At 36.3% G+C, this 19,914-nt stretch overlaps 2 protein-coding genes across 3 annotated transcripts; one reads left to right on the top strand and one right to left on the bottom strand.

Annotated features, from left to right (window-relative positions):
• The first annotated feature begins 206 nt into the window (after positions 1–206).
• Positions 207–13,568, top strand: LOC131940318 (NAD(P) transhydrogenase, mitochondrial). Of its 2 annotated transcripts, none has more exons than XM_059298969.1 (21): positions 207–309; positions 1,289–1,508; positions 1,792–1,971; positions 2,072–2,321; positions 2,695–2,882; positions 3,131–3,286; positions 3,555–3,759; positions 3,886–3,953; positions 4,135–4,297; positions 4,607–4,678; positions 4,905–5,041; positions 5,948–6,041; positions 6,208–6,387; positions 7,824–7,931; positions 8,700–8,945; positions 9,142–9,330; positions 9,872–10,023; positions 10,337–10,496; positions 10,655–10,759; positions 11,225–11,436; positions 12,016–13,568. In XM_059298969.1, exons 2-21 carry the CDS (start codon positions 1,323–1,325, stop codon positions 12,169–12,171), a joined length of 3,207 nt encoding a protein of 1,068 aa, XP_059154952.1. In that variant the 5' UTR covers positions 207–309; positions 1,289–1,322; the 3' UTR covers positions 12,172–13,568. The 2 variants fall into 2 exon arrangements, with proteins under 2 accessions (XP_059154952.1, XP_059154953.1); XM_059298970.1 differs by lacking the exon at positions 207–309 and adding an exon at positions 461–526.
• Positions 13,569–13,938: 370 nt separating this feature from the next.
• On the bottom strand, positions 13,939–17,392 carry LOC131940274 (transmembrane protein 205-like). The gene is made up of 4 exons (XM_059298918.1): positions 17,221–17,392; positions 16,721–16,890; positions 16,352–16,515; positions 13,939–15,418 (listed from the first exon to the last, which is right to left on the bottom strand). Exons 1-4 carry the CDS (start codon positions 17,262–17,264, stop codon positions 15,131–15,133), a joined length of 666 nt encoding a protein of 221 aa, XP_059154901.1. The 5' UTR covers positions 17,265–17,392; the 3' UTR covers positions 13,939–15,130.
• Positions 17,393–19,914: the final 2,522 nt, after the last annotated feature.

Below are 19,914 nucleotides of genomic sequence, written 5' to 3'. Positions count from 1 at the left end.
AAAACCTTAAGCTTGAAAATGTTGCTAACATTTAATATAACAAATACACAAATATGTAAAACGATAAAAATGCTTAAATTAAATCATGTTGAAATAATTTGTTTTCGATATTTAAGTGAATCTACCTATTCTAAAATTGGCACAGTCTTACACAGAAGGGAATCCCTAGCCATGTGACACGTTATTGGTAAATTGATTGGTCTGCGTACCGTGGCGGCCATTCGCAAGGGTATTTTTCGGGGTCACAGTCTCCACAGTAACTAAATTATTGCAGCTTTCCTGCAATAATTTAGTCTTTGGCACTCTTTGGTGAGTATTTAAATAATTCCTTATTGTGTATTTCATTTAATATAAAATCTAAACCTATTAGGAAATTTACTAACAGATAACCCATGCAGCTGTCTGATTCCACCGGCGATATCCTTTTATTTTATTCTTGTGTTTTTCAACACAAAAAAGCTCCATAACTCTCATGGTGACGTCCTCGGACTTCCAAGTTCGAACAAGGACGCCTTTGCTTCATATTGTTTGTTTTGCTTTGTTTCCATTAGTTTTATAATAAGTGCACCAAAACGAAAATTCTTTTTTTGTTAATAAAAACCTTCGCTTGCACTAACAGTGTAATTCCAGGGAATAACAGATATTTAGAGTTAGTGGTCTAGCTAGAGGGCTTCTGCTACTGCTAGTGTGGAAGTCTTGTAAAAAAGTGCTAGAGATCTAGCTAGACCCCCCCCCCCAGATCTAGATTTTAGATTAGATTCAAGATCTAGGCGTCTATTAAGTGTGGCTATTAAGTCACTAGATCTAGAGTTAGAGTTATAATCTAATTTTGTATGCGAAAATGAAAATGCTAGAGTATAGAGTACGCCTAACCTATGAATAAATTCATTAAATTGGAGTGACTGTGCAAGTAAAGTCTCTAAGTTAAGTTAGGCCTAGACCCCTACTACAACCCTACTCTAAGAAGTTACAAACTTTTTGTTTTCATTTCATTATGCTTAACGTAAATAGATCTATATTCATATATTCCTACATAGATAGAATTTAATTTCACCCTCCCCTAGTTAAGTCAGTAAATACTTTAGTATCATATCACTGTATCAAATGTGTAAAAAGCGGATTTAAAACTGTATTAACTCTCTTCCTTAATTAATAATTTAAGTTTATATATATGGTCAGAGTAATAGGCACTTTTTTTTAGATGACTATCAGTTAACATTTAAAAAATAAAAATAAAACCACATTTCTGTAGGACATCCTATATTACTAATTAAAATTTTTTTTTCAGGTTTTAACATCAGGACCACTGCCTGATCAGCACCATGCTGCGAGTACACAAAGTCGCCATGATGGCAGACATGGGCAGCCATGTCTGCAAGCTGAGTGCACGCTGCAGTCGTGGCCTGCGCACTGCTTGTGGCCAGTTGTGTCAGAAGGCTGAAGAAAAAACAATTGCTGGCATACCATACAAGAACCTCTCTATCGGTGTACCAAAAGAACTTTTTACTGTAAGTTAAGTGATTAAGTTGGCCTATATTTTACAACCTTAGAAATAATGAAAAATTATTTTAATGTTCTAAAGAAAGAGTAGTGCAGTATGCAAAATTGATTCTGAATATTATTCTTTCAATAAATAGATTTTTTAAATGTTGATATTTTCATGGAAAACTAAATTTCATAAATGATTACTTTCTGCATTAAGGGGCAGTAACTTAACAAATAGGAAGAAAACAAGAGTTACTGAACCTGATTGTTTTCAAATCTACCACATAACTGACATTTTTATTACAGAATGAACGCAGAGTTGCATTGGTACCTTCAGCCATTCAAACACTGACTAAGAAGGGATTCACAGTGAATGTAGAAGAGAATGCAGGTCTTGGGGCTAAGTTTATGAATGATGACTATGCTGCATCAGGTGCCAAAATCAAGGGAAAAAAAGATGTTTATGACTCTGACATTATCTTAAAGGTAAACAAAGAACATAATTTCCAGATCATATCGCAATTTTATAAATTAAAATAAAATTAGAGCATATTGATATTGTATAAATGAATAATTTTTTTTCTAGGTCAGAGCTCCCCTTCAAGAGGAGATTGCCAACTTCCGTGACAAAGGAACCCTGATATCTTTTCTGTACCCTGCACAAAACAAAGAGCTGTTGGAGCTGTTGGCCAAGAAACAGCTTACTGTATTTGCCATGGACTGTGTGCCACGCATCTCTAGGGCCCAGGTCTTTGATGCCCTCAGCTCTATGGCCAATATTGCAGGCTACAAGGCTGTTGTGGAAGCTGCCAACAACTTTGGCAGGTTTTTTACTGGTAGGTTGCATGTTTCCAATGTGGCAAAAGTTAAACATCTGTTAGAGAAAGCTCACTATTAAGTGGTTGATATAAAAAAATTGAAGTGTTGTTTGTTTCTAGTTTATTATACGATTTTTAAACTTAGCAAAGCGATAAATTGTTTTGTGAAGTTGCTAATTTAAATGTGTTAGTCCCATTGTTTTTAAATTATGGGCAGATTCCAGCTTAGTAAATTAAAGCTTAATTATCAATGTGTGAATATAAAATGTGATGTGTTCCTGATTTAAAACAATGACATGTAGCTGTTTTGTTTTATAAGAAGACTACCCTATCAATGTACATGTTTTATTCTGTTCCCATTAATAAAGATAAAAACATCTACATTTTCTAGGTCAGATTACTGCTGCAGGTAAGGTCCCACCTGCTAAGGTACTAGTTATCGGTGGGGGTGTAGCAGGTCTCTCAGCTATTGGAACGGCCAAAAACATGGGAGCCATTGTGAGAGGCTTTGACACCAGAGCAGCCGTCAAGGAGCAGGTGGAGTCCTTTGGTGCAGAGTTCTTGGAAGTGCATCTCAAGGCAAGTTTATCTTTGGGAATTATATGTGTGCATTGTGTGTGTTCAGTCCTATAATAAGTTGAGCATTCTGTGGTGATATATTTAATATTTTATCAATTAAGAATACAGCTGGGGACTTTGCTAGAGAAAGTGTCAGAGGTTATTTTTTTAAAAAATGTGGCATGCTTTAAGTGTTGTTTATCAGGAATCTGGAGGTGTTAGAGACTATTCTGTAGAATGTGAAATATGTTCCATCATTTGTATTTCAGGAATCTGGAGAAGGTGTTGGAGGCTATGCTAAGGAAATGTCCAAAGAGTTTTATGAAGCTGAGATGGCACTGTTTGCCAAGCAGTGTAAAGAGATTGATATCCTTATCTCCACTGCCCTCATTCCTGGCAAGCCAGCACCAAAGCTTATCTCCAAGGTAACTTCAGTGTTTCTATTTATATCTTTGCATTGTCTGATCTTATCTTTTAATTTAAATGATTTTAATTTTCAAACTGAAAGCTATCAAACTTTGATAATCAAATATATTAGGTTTAAAATTTGGGATTTGTTATAAATGTATCAAACCCTAGTACATTGTAATAAAGAAAACCAATTTTTTAATCTATTAATTATTATTTAGTATCAGTCTGTTGTAGAGTTTGGTTGTTGTATCATTGCTGACCAGTATAATGTTAACGTTCTAGGCCATGGTTGAAAGCATGAAACCTGGATCAGTTATTGTAGATCTTGCAGCTGAAGCTGGTGGCAACATTGAGACCACAAAACCTGGAGAGTTGTATGTTTACAAGGATGTCGTCCACATTGGTTACACTGATCTGCCCTCACGCTTGCCCACACAGTCTTCCACATTGTATGCTAATAATATCAGCAAGCTTTTGTTATCCTTTGGTATGTACTGGTTTAATATAGTTTTCATTTATTTTTTACTAGCTTCTGGTTATTTATAGCATTGTAATTACAATGTTATTGTATTGATTGTAGTTTTAGTTGGTTTTTTTTTTAAATTTTAAACAGGTGAAAAAGATCATTACAACATTAACTTGGAAGATGAGGTTGTCAGAGGTTCTATTATTTTACAAGAAGTAAGCCAAATTTTTTGTCAAATTTTACAATATTTCTTTTAAATAATGGCATAGATTTTAAGCATTGAAGTCTCTTGAATGTTGTATACATGTCAGATTTTAAAACATTTCCGTTTAAATATGTTTTGCATCAAAGTTTCCTGAATGTGGCATACATTGATGCAAATAATTACTGTATTAGGGCAAGCTGCTCTGGCCACCACCTCCACCTAAAGTGGACCCAGCTGCCCCTGCTCCGGCAGCTGCTAAAGCTGTAGTGAAAGAACCACCTCCTCCACCCAACTATTTTGCTAACACATTGAAAGATTCTCTCATGTACACCACTGGCCTCGGTGGAATGGTTGGTAAGTGTTGTCACATTTCATGAAAATGCTGAAACAAAATGAATCTTTAATTTACTCACACGAAAGTGACGGTCCAGTTTTTTACATTAGTAATTGGCTATCAAAGGAGCTGCCTGGTGGTAATATGCTTAATGGTCTGTACTTTTCCTTGTCATAACTGTTCAGACTTCAGGGTCCAGATGGACATTAGATCTGAACTAAAAGCATAGGGAACATGTAATCGTTATGCTTGGACACCCCATCCTGTGCTTTCTTAGAAACCAGTCTTCAAATTGTAACTGCTATGTTTGCCTTTTGTTCTGTCCACAGGCCTGGGAATGATATCACCAAACTCAGCCTTCACATCCATGGTTAATGTTTTTGGTCTGGCTGGCATTGTTGGTGAGTTTCAAACTTCTATTTTTTTTTTTTACTTAAATCATAAATGCTACATGTAGTAGAACCAGTTGTATGCAGAAAACTCAACTGGAAAAAGGATTCTGGCCACTACTGGCTTTTATTTTACTCCATGAATGTTAGTATTTACATTTTATATTTAATGGAATTTATAGTGAGGTGTCAATGAAGCTAATATTGTATTTTGATCTGGCCACTTCTGTTTGAACAGGTTACCACACAGTATGGGGTGTAACACCAGCCCTCCACTCACCTCTGATGTCTGTGACCAATGCCATCTCAGGTATCACTGCAGTAGGTGGGATGTTGCTGATGGGAGGTGGCTACTACCCATCTAACACGCTGCAGGTATGTTGTTAGTTTAATACTTCGTCATAGAGCATAATCAGGACATTTCACTTACTTGATCATATAAATACAAACTTTTGCTGCATACTACTTTATATGAGAGGTTTGCTTTAGTGCTATAGCAGGAGACAGTTACAAACATGAGGGAATGAGTTGAACCTGTCTTTAGCACAAGACTAAGCACAAGTGGTCTTATGTTTGTTAATTTAGCCCAAATGGGGGGGGGGGGGGGGCACTACTTGAGTTAGGGAAGGTTAAGTTTGCTAGGTATTATATTGGCTTCTTGATCCTTACATAGCAATTAAACTTAACATTTGCAAGTTTACCTCATCCACCAACTCTTCCTATTATAGGTGTCTGGGGTTGTTAATGGTATTGCAAAATATGTTTTAGTTTTAGGGCCTGAATTAGGGTTAGGATGGATTATGGTTGGGTATATGTGATTAGAATTAACTTTAAAAAGTTACATTACTTTATAGTTTACTACCAGTAATCTCAAACATCCTAATATATGTGTGCACTTCTCTCTCTCTCTCTCTCTCTCTGTCCGCGAATATATTTCGCAGGGTATCACATCAGAATCTTCAGCGATATATGGAGAACTTGATATGGACTTTTGTTGAAAATAATATAGTAGATGTTTTAAATGTATAGACCCAATTTTATTTAAAGAAGAAAAATAAAAAATATAGACATATTTGAATGTAGAAAAACAGTTTTAATTACGCAACCAGAAAAGTGTATATATAGACAAATAATTCACGTGTAACGGGTACCAACGGCTAGTTTTTTAATAAGATTCCATTATTTTGGCATTATTGGACATGGTACATAAAACCAACTGAAACCACCTCAACATTCAACAGTTGAACATTTTTGTTGAATGTGTAAATGTTTATCTGACAGACTCTTGCTGCCCTGGCTGCCTTCATCTCATCCATCAACATTGGAGGTGGTTTTGTTGTCACCAAGAGAATGTTGGACATGTTCAAGAGACCAAGTCAGTTATAAACCATATCTTACTTGAATATTGTTACTTGATTTCAAGAGTACACAATTTTTATCAATTTATAATATGTACATTTCTGGGCTAGTGGGATTATTAAATTCATTCTTCAATTTGTTCTATCAACAGTAAAGATAATGATTTAATGTTTTATCCACAGCTGATCCACCAGAGTACTCATATCTGTATGGTATCCCAGCCGTAACCTTCCTGGCTGGATACGGATACTGTGCCACATCAGGCCAGTACCCAGACATCCACCAGATGGCCTACCTGGCAGCTTCCTTGTGCTGCGTAGGCGCTTTAACTGGCTTGTCTTCTCAGTCTACCAGCAGACTTGGTAAGTTGGCTAGCCTAGGTCCAGGCTTGGTTGTTGTAGTCTTAGAGTTACAGGTGACTTCAGTTCTTTATCACTATAGAACAGTCAGCTTTAACTGGCTTGTCTTCTGTCTACCAGCAGACTTGGTAAGTTGGCTAGCCTAGGTCCAGGCTTGGTTGTTGTAGTCTTAGAGTTACAGGTGACTTCAGTTCTTTATCACTATAGAACAGTCAGCTTTAACTGGCTTGTCTTCTGTCTACCAGCAGACTTGGTAAGTTGGCTAGCCTAGGTCCAGGCCTGCTTGTTGTAGTCTTAGAGTTACAGGTGACTTCAGTTCTTTATCACTATAGAACAGTCAGCTTTAACTGGCTTGTCTTCTCAGTCTACCAGCAGACTTGGTAAGTTGGCTAGCCTAGGTCCAGGCTTGGTTGTTGTAGTCTTAGAGTTACAGGTGACTTCAGTTCTTTATCACTATAGAACAGTCAGCTTTAACTGGCTTGTCTTCTGTCTACCAGCAGACTTGGTAAGTTGGCTAGCCTAGGTCCAGGCTTGGTTGTTGTAGTCTTAGAGTTACAGGTGACTTCAGTTCTTTATCACTATAGAACAGTCAGCTTTAACTGGCTTGTCTTCTGTCTACCAGCAGACTTGGTAAGTTGGCTAGCCTAGGTCCAGGCTTGGTTGTTGTAGTCTTAGAGTTACAGGTGACTTCAGTTCTTTATCACTATAGAACAGTCAGCTTTAACTGGCTTGTCTTCTGTCTACCAGCAGACTTGGTAAGTTGGCTAGCCTAGGTCCAGGCTTGGTTGTTGTAGTCTTAGAGTTACAGGTGACTTCAGTTCTTTATCACTATAGAACAGTCAGCTTTAACTGGCTTGTCTTCTCAGTCTACCAGCAGACTTGGTAAGTTGGCTAGCCTAGGTCCAGGCTTGGTTGTTGTAGTCTTAGAGTTACATGTGACTTCAGTTTTTTATCACTATAGAACAGTCAGCTTTAACTGGCTTGTCTTCTCAGTCTACCAGCAGACTTGGTAAGTTGGCTAGCCTAGGTCCAGGCTTGGTTGTTGTAGTCTTAGAGTTACATGTGACTTCAGTTCTTTATCACTTTTGAACAGTCAGCAACAACATGCATGTGGAAAGATCATTTGCTCTTTTAAAAACAAAATTCTGCTCTTTTCAGTTGTTTTGAAAAAGAAATGGCAATATAATTCTAAAATTAGTTTTTCTTTAAATGCTTGTCTAAAGTGTCATACTAAAATAAAATTAGAACTTTGATTTCCTGCATAATTGATGTATTTTAGCAGAAGCAAGTTAAAAATAAAAAATAAAAACTCATATTTTTAAATTTTAAACTGAGAATTCTACCACATAACATAATTGATTTAGGCTGTATGTTTTTGTTGTGGGGACAAGGCCAGTAGATTATTATGTGTTAAAAGTAGATGTACACTATCCTTTCAGGCAACACCCTTGGAATCATTGGTGTGACCAGTGGTGTTGCTGCCACTCTTGGTATCCTGAAACCAACTGCTGAGACCTTCACACAGATGGCAACTTGCATGGGTCTGGGTAGGTAGTTACCCCATGTTTTATACAAGTATAAAATAATTAGAACTTGGTGTTTTGTTTATATCTATATATATCATTCTCTTCTTGGAGACGATAGAAAACACCAAGCTGTAAGCGCGCTCCCTACCACCCCCACCACTACATAGTCTGGTGAACTGTGGTTCACGCTAAATGTTTACAATCATAGAGCCGGGTTTAGTGACGGCTATTAGGGGCAGATAATGTAGTTTGAAAAGATTATAAACTTAGGGTAGGTAACTAAGAGGAGTTTGCTTTCAAAGGGGGGTGGGGTGGGTTAGGGGGAAAGGAGGAGCTATCGTCCTTAACGACCATCTGATAGTGTTATAAAGCAAATATTTTCAGTGGCAGCATTGGTACTGTGGAATTCAAAAATTATGAATTACTGAAAAGTAGAAAATAAAACGGGTCGGCTCGTTTTCTTGATTTCTGTTACAATGACAGTAAAATTGTATACATCTGTTTTTCCATATTGCTGTTTAGACTAGAAATCATGTTGGAAGTCAGCAAAAAAATATAGCTAAGCTTATGGCATAAATGACTTGACTTATTCCTTTGATACCCCTGAGGAGCAAAGGGCTGCAACTTCATCTCTCCACCAAACTTTACTTTGTGTAGCTCTCTTTTTTTTAAGCCCAGCAGCCTTACTATTCCTCCCACTGTATTTCTCCAGGGTTGCTTAGGTCGCTCTACTTTTCTTTTCCCCTGTTAAAAGCTGTGCAAGTACAATTAGCTTTTTTTGGTTCAAAGGTGGATTAATAGGATCTGTGATGGCCAAGCGTATGGAGGTGACTGACCTGCCCCAGATGGTGGCCCTCTTCCACAGCCTTGTGGGAGCAGCTGCTGTGCTGACCTGCTTTGCCAACTACATGCTGGAGCAGCCCCACTTTGCCACTGACCCAGCTGCCAATGTCATCAAGACCTTCCTCTTCCTGGGGACCTTCATTGGTGGTGTCACCTTCACCGGATCCTTGATTGCTTTTGGAAAACTTCAAGGTAAGCTCACCAATATTTGAAGTATGGTGCTGTTAATGTTTGTTCCTTAGCAATATGTAGTCGACAGGATTGTTTTTCAATCATTGATTACACAATTTAAACAATCCATTTTTTTTTCAGGGATACTCATATTATTTTCTATTACATTATATTCCTAACAAATGTTGTTTAAAATCTTTTAAAATGTGTCTCCCAGGAGTCCTCAAGTCTGACCCCCTGCTCCTGCCAGGCCGCAACTATCTCAATGGTGGCATGATGCTGGGTAACGTTGCTGCCATGGCCTACTACATGATGGACAACAGCCCAAGTGTTGGGCTCAGCATGCTGGGCACTACCACTGCTCTGTCTAGTATCATGGGTGTCACTCTCACTGCTGCTATTGGAGGTTTGTTTTTTTTTTGTAACCAACATCACATTCGGGGACGGAGTGATCTATGGGTAGAGAGCTGGACTACTAACCCGTAAGTCTCAAGTTCGAATCCGGGTTCAAGTCAGTAGACCGTCCCTGATTCCACCCACACAATCTCTTCATATGTCGAGGTCACAGAAACAAGTGAACTCTATTTCACTTGCCCCATAGACCGTCATGGTTTGAAAAGGGAGCTTTACTTTAACTTCACATTCTTATTAAAAGCATACTATCCCAGTGCTTTTATTTCTACTGAAACTTATTCTGCTGTTAATACAACTAAAAATTCCCATTTTAATTGTGGGTTTGTCCTTTTTAATTTACATTTACTAATCAAACCTGAAATTTTAAAAGTTTCTATACCAAATTTAATTGCTTGGGTTTTTTTTTTGTTGTTGTAAATTTTTTGGTGGCAAAAATCAGAATGTTATAATTAAAAATTCTTCAGTCTTAACCACATAATGTTTCTAGATGCTCATACCTATTTAACTGCAACGTTTGTGCTACACCACATTAGGTGCTGACATGCCTGTGGTCATCACTGTGCTGAACTCCTACTCTGGCTGGGCCCTGTGTGCTGAAGGTTTTATGCTGGACAACAACCTGATGACCATTGTAGGGGCTCTGATTGGTTCCTCTGGAGCTATCCTCTCTTACATCATGTGCAAGGTGAGAGTTATAAGCTGGACCATTTAGATAGATGTTTTGATGCATCTTACCCTATTCCTTCATTAGCAGCAATCACTGAAACAGATTATTTCTACATCACCTGCTCCATGGACGGACCGGTTTGAAAAGGGTTCTTTACTTAGATGCATCTAGACCTGGTCCTTATATCTGAATGTTTGTTTTTAATTTACTATTTTAAGGCTTCTTTAAAATTTCTTATAAAAACTATTTTTCAAAGTTGTTGAATTCATATGCTCAAAGTGTGTTTTTTTTTGTATGCAAATGTTTGCTATAAATGTGTACATTTGAATAGGCTATGAACCGCTCACTACCAAATGTGATACTTGGAGGCTATGGTACCAGCTCCACTGGCAAAGGCAAACCTATGGAAATCATAGGAACCCACACAGAGATCAATGTTGATGGGACTGTAGACTTGATTGACGAGGCTAAGAATATCATCATTGTTCCAGGTTTGAAAGAATTTTTCTCTTTGTTGTACTCATTATGTGAAAAAGATTTAAAATGGCTTGATATTTTTATTGCTCTCACTGTTTTAAACATTTTTAGTTTAGGGTTAATATTATATTGTTTTTGTCTGTTATAAATTTTCTCATGACTGAACCTCTAGGTTATGGTCTGTGTGTTGCCAAGGCCCAATACCCCATTGCAGAGATGGTTGATATACTAAGGAAAAGGGGCAAAAATGTCAAGTTTGGAATTCACCCTGTTGCTGGTCAGTCAACATTTAAAAAAAAATATTATTTTTAACTTTTTATCTGAACTATCTCTTTGATAATTTTAAATTACTTTAAACTATTCACACCTTATCACAGCATCAACCCACATCATTTACTTATATTTATTCAAGAGTTATAAAAAAAAAATTACTTAAATATATAATAATCACATGTCTATATTGAGCATACAGCTTTCTTTTATCCTTTATGGTTGCTCAACACCATAATGATTATAAAGTAGTTAGGTAATCAAATATGTAGTATAGTACACAAGCATTTAAATTATTAGCTTTTCCTTTGAATTAGACTACTCCAGCTACAATCAACAAAAGAGTTGATGAAAAATTGATGCCATGCTTAATTTCCTATCAGTTGGTTTCATTAATTTCTCTTATTTACTGCCTGCTCACCATTCTTTGACTCTACCTGTGTTTACAATGTTACTTGTCGTGCTTGAAAAGGTCGTATGCCTGGTCAGCTGAACGTCCTGCTTGCTGAGGCTGGTGTGCCCTATGACATTGTACAGGAAATGGATGAGCTTAACCATGAGTTCCCTGAGACTGATTTAGCTCTCATCATCGGAGCTAATGACACAGTCAACTCTGCAGCTGAGGAGGATCCAAACTCTATCATTGCTGGCATGCCTGTGCTTAGAGTATGGCTTGCTAAACAGGTTAGTGGCACTTGGGCATTTTTTAACTAAATTTTAGGTGGTGGTGGGGGGGGGGGGGGATTTTTTATATTACTGACAAAATAATGAAATTATTGCTGACATGCCTATGATAAGAGTATGGCTTGCTAAACAGGTTAGAGATGCCATGGCTTATTTGAGTCGCTTTTTTATAAAGGGAAATTTTCTAATACATTTAAAATTTGTGCTGGTTCACCCGAGTAAGCCTTGCCAATATGCTTTAATTAGTGGTGCAATTCTTTTACATGAATATCTGTGCTTGATAAATCATTTATATAATTGATGTTTTTATAATAATTTCTTTGGAACTCTTGAAAACAAATCATGTATGGTAATCTACTTAAGCCTTTAGAAGTAACTGGTCTCTCTGAAGTAAACACTTCACCATTCTTGTTTTCTCTTAAGTATTATAAGTTTGTTTTACCCACATATATTAGTTTTATGCAGTTTTTTTCTGTATTTACGTGTCACTTTTCATCCCATTTTGACTTGGATATTATTAGTTAACTGTTGTCACAATTTCTCCTGTTTGTTATGGCTATCTCATCTTGTCACTTCCAGTGTATCGTGATGAAGAGAACTCTGGGTGTTGGGTATGCTGCTGTTGACAACCCCGTCTTCTTCAAGCCCAACACATCCATGTTGCTGGGAGATGCTAAAAAGACCTGTGATGCCCTGCTTACAAATATCAAACAGAGGATGGAATCACAATCATAATGACATCTCACCTAGGCTCATCTCTGATAATTTCATATAGAAGTGATATCAAGACTAATTTGTAGAGGTCCTAGACACAAAACCAGGTTCACTTGAGTTGTAGGGAAATTGGTTTCTCTTTACAGATGTAGGAGATATTTAAATTCAAGTCTGATAAGCTAAAGTTTACTGAAGTTTATCTACTGTTCTAAACCAAAGCTAAACTGAAATATATACAGTTTTATCGAATTCAATTGGTCCTCAATTAGTTAGTTTATACATTTGCTTACATCATAATGACTGCCAGTAATTCATTTCTTTGAAGTTGTAGCTCTAAATTCAAATATTTTTTAACAGAATGTATGGTTTCGAAAGCTAATGACTTTTCATAGCACAATTGCTAGGTTTTTGTATTATTTACTATCACTGTGTTGATATAGAATACTATGTTGTTAGTGCTAATGGTAGAGTTACAAGAACAGGCTGAGAAACATTTTGACAAGCTCATCTGTGGTTGACTGAATGGTTGTGGGTACATATCTAGCTTTCTCATACTTGTCATGAATGGGTATTTATTTACATTAGAGCTATGCCCTGGCAATAATTGGCTAGAAAACAAAACTTAGGGTAAAGTTGTTTGTATGAAAGTACCAAATTGTTTTTTTTAAGTACATAAATGATTCAGAGTTCTTGTACTTGAGTTGATGTATCAAGTTGGTTTTGACAAAAATTGTAATTTTGTATGCTTCAAAAGATAGTTATTGTAACGGTTGCTAAAAAATGCTAAAATATTGCATTTTATGTTATCTAAAAATTCTTGATAATACTATGTACACTAAATTGAAGGAACTGTTTTGTTTTAGAAATTTTACACTATCTTGTTGGTTCTTTTACTGATAAAATAACCAAAAACAAAAATTGTTAAATGGATGTATGACTAAACACATGACTTGTAAACTTTGATTAAGCGAATGATAACCAAATTTTTAATGTGACTTAAATCTCAATCTTTCTATTATTCTGTGTATGTCTACTTAAAATGCAACTCCTTCTATATTTAATGTATTTAAACAAGAGAAATGGAATATGTGTTTGAAAGGCTAGATGTAAAAAATTAAAATGTTGAATCCTAGGTGGTCTAATCTACCAAAATGTTTTTCAGTATAGATTCAACTTGTTCAGTTTAGATTTAGTGTAAAGGTTATTTCAGGGCTGTTCCCAGGGCAAGTTTTTGTTCTTGAGGAACTGTCTTAAATAATTGATGTGATATTTGATGATAAAAAATGTAACTTGTTCATGTAGTTATGTCTACACAGTTTACATTTGATGTCTTGTTAATGTAGTGATGTAGTCATGTCAGTACCCACTGACAGGGTACCTGTCTTTGTTGCTACAGAGATTAAAAGTTTGTCTTTTTATTGAGTTGTTTCCCTTGCATTCTTGCTGTAAATGTTTTTGTGTTATAATTTTTAACATTAAAAAGGCACTTCAGCATCTACCTGTTTTCCAATATGGAAAGGGAGTGTTTAATATAACAACTGGTTTTGTTATCTTTTCCTTATGTGCCCAAGACACCTCTGCATATGACAGATACAAAAATGTATCTGGTACCCATCAGAGCTGGGATGTCACGCAGACTTAGCCAGGGATCTGAACTGTAGACTTTCAACTTAAGCCCTACCATCCGACTATAGCTAATTAATTTTTTTTACAAAATACAAATCTAAAAAGTTTAATTTTAATATACAAGAAAGAGAGTCAAGACAATTTTACAAATATTTTCTAATTTATTATTCAAAATATTTCCATCTACCTCACACCTACATTTCTCAACCATCCTTTCAAATACCTGTCCAGGTGACGGCTTAATGCCAGTTGTAAATACTTATACAGCCCAACCTGGACACAGAAGCAATTTATTTGGACGGAGGTTATAAAAACACTGGATAGTTTTGGCTAACATCAAACAAATCATTTCACTGGGTAGTCAAAGATACAAGTAATTATAAAACTTAACTATTGAACATTTTTAAAATGTAAGAAAAATTACTACATTACAAATTACTGTTATCTAAAACAATATTTAAAAAATACATTTGAAAATGTGTATACATATGTACATCGCCATATTAATCAGTATTGAAATATTAGCTCCATAATAATAAATAAATAGGACATTTATGTACAGTGTTTGTTCTATGTACATGGTGAGATCACACATCCTAACACAGTATCTAATGGTGATACACTTTTTAGCCATTAGTGACACATTTAACCACTGGTGACACATAGCAACCATTCATAATACCAAGCATTCTAGGAAACTGATGTCATGATTCCAACTTACATTCTGAACACAAAACATATTTGGCAGATACCAGCTGTGTACACTTGCTATACGCTTAACACAGTTGTTATTGATTTGGTCCCAATGGGGAGAAAAATCTGCCAAAAATTTAAGTCTAGAACATTTACTGCTTGATGCAAGCTATAAAAACTCCACTATTCTATACATTTATTCAGCCATGTTTACATGATATGAAAAAAATAACAGACAAATAATATTTAAGTAAAAGAATTGCTACTAATATTTTGTTCTATTTCTTCAAATTTTTTATTTATTTAAAGGAAGGTAATAAATGACAAACTATGGAACAAAGTAAATTGTTGATTAATTCCCTTTGACCAAATACAGATTTTTATAGACTTTGGGGTTCGTGTGTTCTCAATTATTTAATTTCAGAATTTGTGATTTATTCATTTATTACTGTTATACTTTAAAATCGTCTAATTAAACAGTTTTGTCAATTGAATATATAAATAAATTGTTTTTGATATATTTGAATTTTTGGAAACTAAAGAATACAGATAGATCAATTTTGTTCGTATGCTTACATTATGCATCATTGCCTATAAAATTGAATAGCAGTTTAAATAATTATCACAAGAAGAAATATTATTAATGGTTAGACTCTCCGCTTCATAAAGGTAAACATAAACTGGTTAAAAAGTATAGATACACCGTGTTGGCTATCAACGATGACACGACAAGCATGGCGCTGGCTCCATGGCAACGGCGAAACATCCTGTAGGACTCGTAGTACTGAGGGTTCTTTTTGAGCTCTTTCATGTCTGCGTAGCCGACGACATCTCCTACCCCGGCGTCCACCTCCATCTTGAAAGTTTTCAACATGGCGCTCACGATTAGAGGGGAGACTACTATAGAGTTGAGGGCAGCAGTCACAAAGCAGACGGACAAAGCCACAACCTAAAAACAAAAAGATAAATATCGTTTAATTCTAAATTTGGAGAATAACAATTGATTATATTTATGGGAATGGTTACGGATTTACGTTTAGATTTTACAACATAATAAGCCATTGGGGTCGAGTTTTAACTATAGCACTTATTAACCCTATAATATTTTCAGACCTTTTCCAAATAAGTCCCGCCCAAAAGACCCCCCCCCCTACCACCACCCAGCAAGATTATAAAAGGAGGGTATGAAACTGACACTTTTAGTTTTTATGGAAGTGGGTGAGATTAGGAGTTGACATTAATAATTTGCATGAAAAGTTCTGTAGTTCGGTACCTTTGATCCTAACCCTCAAGGTTGCGTGCGTATTAAATTAGACCTGACAAAAAGTGGCGGGGCTTAACTTTTTGCTCGTGACATGGTTTATATAAAGATGACTCAATAGATCTACACTAGACGCGTATCCACCCCTCCCCCCCCGCCCTCTCCCCCACCACCACCACCACCATTCCTGCATCCCATATTAACCACTTCAATTAATATTGTAAAATAAATTGTGAATTCAGTGGTGGAAGCGTTAATGCCTAAATTTAAAAAAACCAAAATAACCTAACTAATATGAGTTAACTCAGCTATTAAAAAAAAATGGCCAACCTATAGATTAGTGATACTTTAGAAGGGAGGGGGGGTCTTCATATAGAAATTCCGTCAGGACTTAGCCGCATCGAATACCGATTTTGTATCGCTGTTAAGTATCGTTGGTGAGGATTAAAGTCAGGGTTTTGATCGGCGATATGGTCAGGGTTTTGAGGTCACAAAAAGCAGGTGAATTCGACTTCACTACCCCCCCATGGACCGCCAATTTCTAAAAGGGAACATTTCATATACGCCCTATCGATGTTTTAATAAGTATTTTTTTTTAAAATGCGTGGTGTGAGCACTCACCTGTTTTATCTGTGAGTTATCCCAGGTGTCTGAAGGATGCTGGGACAGGAAGGTCGACAGCGTCATAGCGGAGCAGACGAGACTCCACAGGAAGAACATGGGAAACAGGCGGGACTGGACTTTCCCAAACATGTGACGTGGCAGACTGTAAAACATGGTCAGACCTGGACGGGGAAGCAGAGAAACAAATAACATTATTTTCCGTTGGTAGGCATAGATTTTTTGTTTGTTAAAGTTTTAAAAACATTAAATATTAATTAAAGTAAAATTTTAACTATGATCTTATAGACTCAGTAAAAGTTAATAGCAAAAAAAAAATAATTATTAAAAGCTAATTAATTTATCGAATGAAAAAAAAACTATGCATACCTGCAACTAATGTGACCCAAAGCTGCGCACCAAAATTGGCGCTGAAACTCCCTAGATGCACCATACCATAGAGCACACTGGGCGATTCCAATCTGCGTCGTGATGGGTAGAGCAGGAAGCTAACAAAGCACACCATGACCACCATTGCAAAGAATTGGAAATGGTGCATTCTGCAATAGAAATTAAAATTACACTTTAAAAACTTGTTAAAAAATTGTTCATTATCTAGAAAGGACCGAACAATAACTTTAAATATTTAAAAATTAGTTTTAAAAAAATCATGAAATATAAAAATATTTTTAAAAATCATGAAATATAAAAATATTTTTAAAAAATGTAAAACACAATTTAATTCCTTAAGTATAATTTAAAGTTGAAGTAGTAGTTTTCTTTGTTATAAAATATCACAAAATATCAAGCCGTAAAGCGCGCATAATAAAAAGAAAATTTTCAAAGCTGAAAAAAAAAAGAAAAAGAAACTAAAAAAAAAAATTACTAACCTCAGTGCGTCGAAATTGCTTGAAATTTTATTCACAGTGCCCATTGATAACTTTTGTAGAAATTTCTTCACAAGCTGTAAATAAATTTTGAAGTTTAGAAACGACGTTTCGCTGTTATATAATCGTTATGAAACGCACGCAACTCCGTAGGAACGTCAATTGTTATCGCTCTTGAAATTTGCTTGGCGAGTGGTTTGCGAAATTGTATTTATAGATTTCATTCCCCGCTTGCTGAACGCCGATTGGCTGGCGATGACACACCTGCCAGAGTAAACAGCCAATGGGCGCGCCAGTTTTATTGGTGACCTAGAAGACGATGTCGAAATTCGTGCAAGGCTGCACGCGCCAGTTTTCCCCGGCCGTCGCGATCTTTGGACGCAGTAATAATATACGGTAATCGTCTGCCTCGGCACGTCTGCGGCGTGAGGGACTAGATCTCTAGATCTAGATGTAGATTTAGATCTAGATTTTTTCCTCCTAAATTTTTACGCTGTGAGTTGCGATTATCTGGTGTACTTTGAGCTCGGGAAAGCCCAACTTTGTAAAAACGAAATACTTACCTTCTTTACATTTTTTAATACGCAAATAATGTGTAGGTTTAAAAATTTTCTTTAAACATCGATTTTTTTTCTAAATCTTTTCTGAACTCCGTCAGCATAATGTATTTTAATCAATTCCTATTACAATTTATTAAAACAGTTTTCTAAAACGCGAAATAACGGCTAAAACGGCTTTTCTAACATTGCTTTTTATGATGCTAAAGTATGTCGTCACACCATCTGAACACCCCCCCCCCACCCCAGAAAATTCAAGTGCCCCCCCCCCCCCCTCTAGAGAAAAATGTCTAGAAGAAAAACTGACCTAAATTCACATTGAAATTGACCAAAAAAAGTTAGGTCTTAAAAAAAAAAAGCAGTGCTCTTTTTTTTCTTTAAATATATATTTTTTTCCCTCACATATTCACAAAGTATCTTGACTAACCTGGGTTAATGGGTATACGCAGACAAGCGCAGATAACTACTTCACAGTTATCTCGGTAAAACGTCAGCTGAGCTCGCGGGAATCTCGAGCCGTCGCCACGCGTGACGTCACTAGACTGAATTGACCAAGGGGAGAGTAATCTCGAGAACTTTTGGACTGCGGGCAGAACAGAGTTAAAATTGTTTTGCTGATGAAGAGATAACTACAGGAAAAAAAATATTTACGTACAAGTTGTAAAAAAATACAGTATAAAAAGGATTCTGTGACGTCACTAGTCTAGTGTCACTCATTAGTGACATTTACAAAATAAAAATGTAAAATGTCCTGGTTTATGGAAAGGTTGAGGTGATAGTGACTTGGTATAAAGATTACATTTAACCAGTGGCATGAAATAAATTTGAAGGACTTTTATTAATATGCTGTTTAATACTTTTTATAACAACTTTTCCCCTTGACTTAGTTAGAGGTCTACTGTAAATGAGGTAACACATCCAGAGGCTTAGCGACCCTTCCCGGCGCCCGGGGACAAACTTTTCGATTTGCACCCCCCCCCCCCTCAAGATTTCGATTTGCACCCCCCCCCCCTCAACCTTTCAATTTATTTTTCCAACCCATTTTGGCGCCCCCTAAGGTCGGTGCCCGGGGACATATGTCCCCCCCCCTCCCCTCTCGCTACGCTACTGAACACATCTAAGACCAAAAGGTCCTATTGTTTGCAGACATTGAGTTGTCGGTATGTGTGTGTGTGTGTGTGTGTGTGTGTGGAATGGGGGGGGGGGGAGTTCGATTTAAACGCCATGAGTAAAGGTTGAATCCCTACCCAGAGAATATGTTATTTGAAAACAACGCTCACAGAAATGCTACATGTAGCCTACTGATTATTATTTAAAAATTTGAATCCTATGTCACATAGTGTTTGGCGTTTTAGACTAAGTCCGTATTGATGGTAGGCGATATGGTTCGAGGGTATTTGCTATTGCTTTATTAGCTTGATAGAATATGCGCGTAGTAGTGTAAGTATGAAGTGACGAATGTAGCCGGAATAAAGGAAACCTTAATGTAATGTAGCCGGAATAAAGGAAACATTAATGTAATGTAGCCGGAATAAAGGAAGCCTTAATGTAATGTAGCAGGAATAAAGGATATTCTAAATGTAATGTAGCAGGAATAAAGGATATTCTAAATGTAATGTAGCCGGAATAAAGGAAGCCTTAATGTAATGAAGCCGGGAAAAGGAAGTCTTAATGTAATGTAGCTAGATTAGAGGAATTGGTAAAGTAATGTAGCCGGAATAGAGGAAGCCTTAATGTAATCTAGCCTATAATTAAAATGATCGAATTGCACTGAGATTTCTTTGAGCACACGAAGATAGTCTGTTATCATAGTCTTTATGTACAGTAATAGATTGTTGCTAACAGGCTTGCTATAGCAACCAGCCCTGTCCGATAAGTAAAACCGACTTGACGACTTCCGGGTCAACATCCGCTTGCTATAAATAACATTGCTATAAATAACATTGAATTCTCAAGTCAAAACGAATAGACTTTTTAAAAAAAAAATTAATACGATGTTATTTAAATTTTTCTAATAGTTATTGGTAGCCTATGTTATTTTAAATGTGTCGGATGTTTAGTTATTTAGTTGTTTCTTTGCTTTGTCAAAAATATCCTTTAACTTGTAGTATAGCACATTGCGTTTTGACCAATAACTATT

Source organism: Physella acuta, unplaced genomic scaffold (genome assembly GCF_028476545.2).
Source record: "Physella acuta isolate Inbredline_101_S28 unplaced genomic scaffold, ASM2847654v3 ptg000315l, whole genome shotgun sequence".
Taxonomy (NCBI): Eukaryota; Metazoa; Mollusca; class Gastropoda; family Physidae; genus Physella; species Physella acuta.
This window is presented reverse-complemented; position numbering and strand designations above follow the sequence as displayed.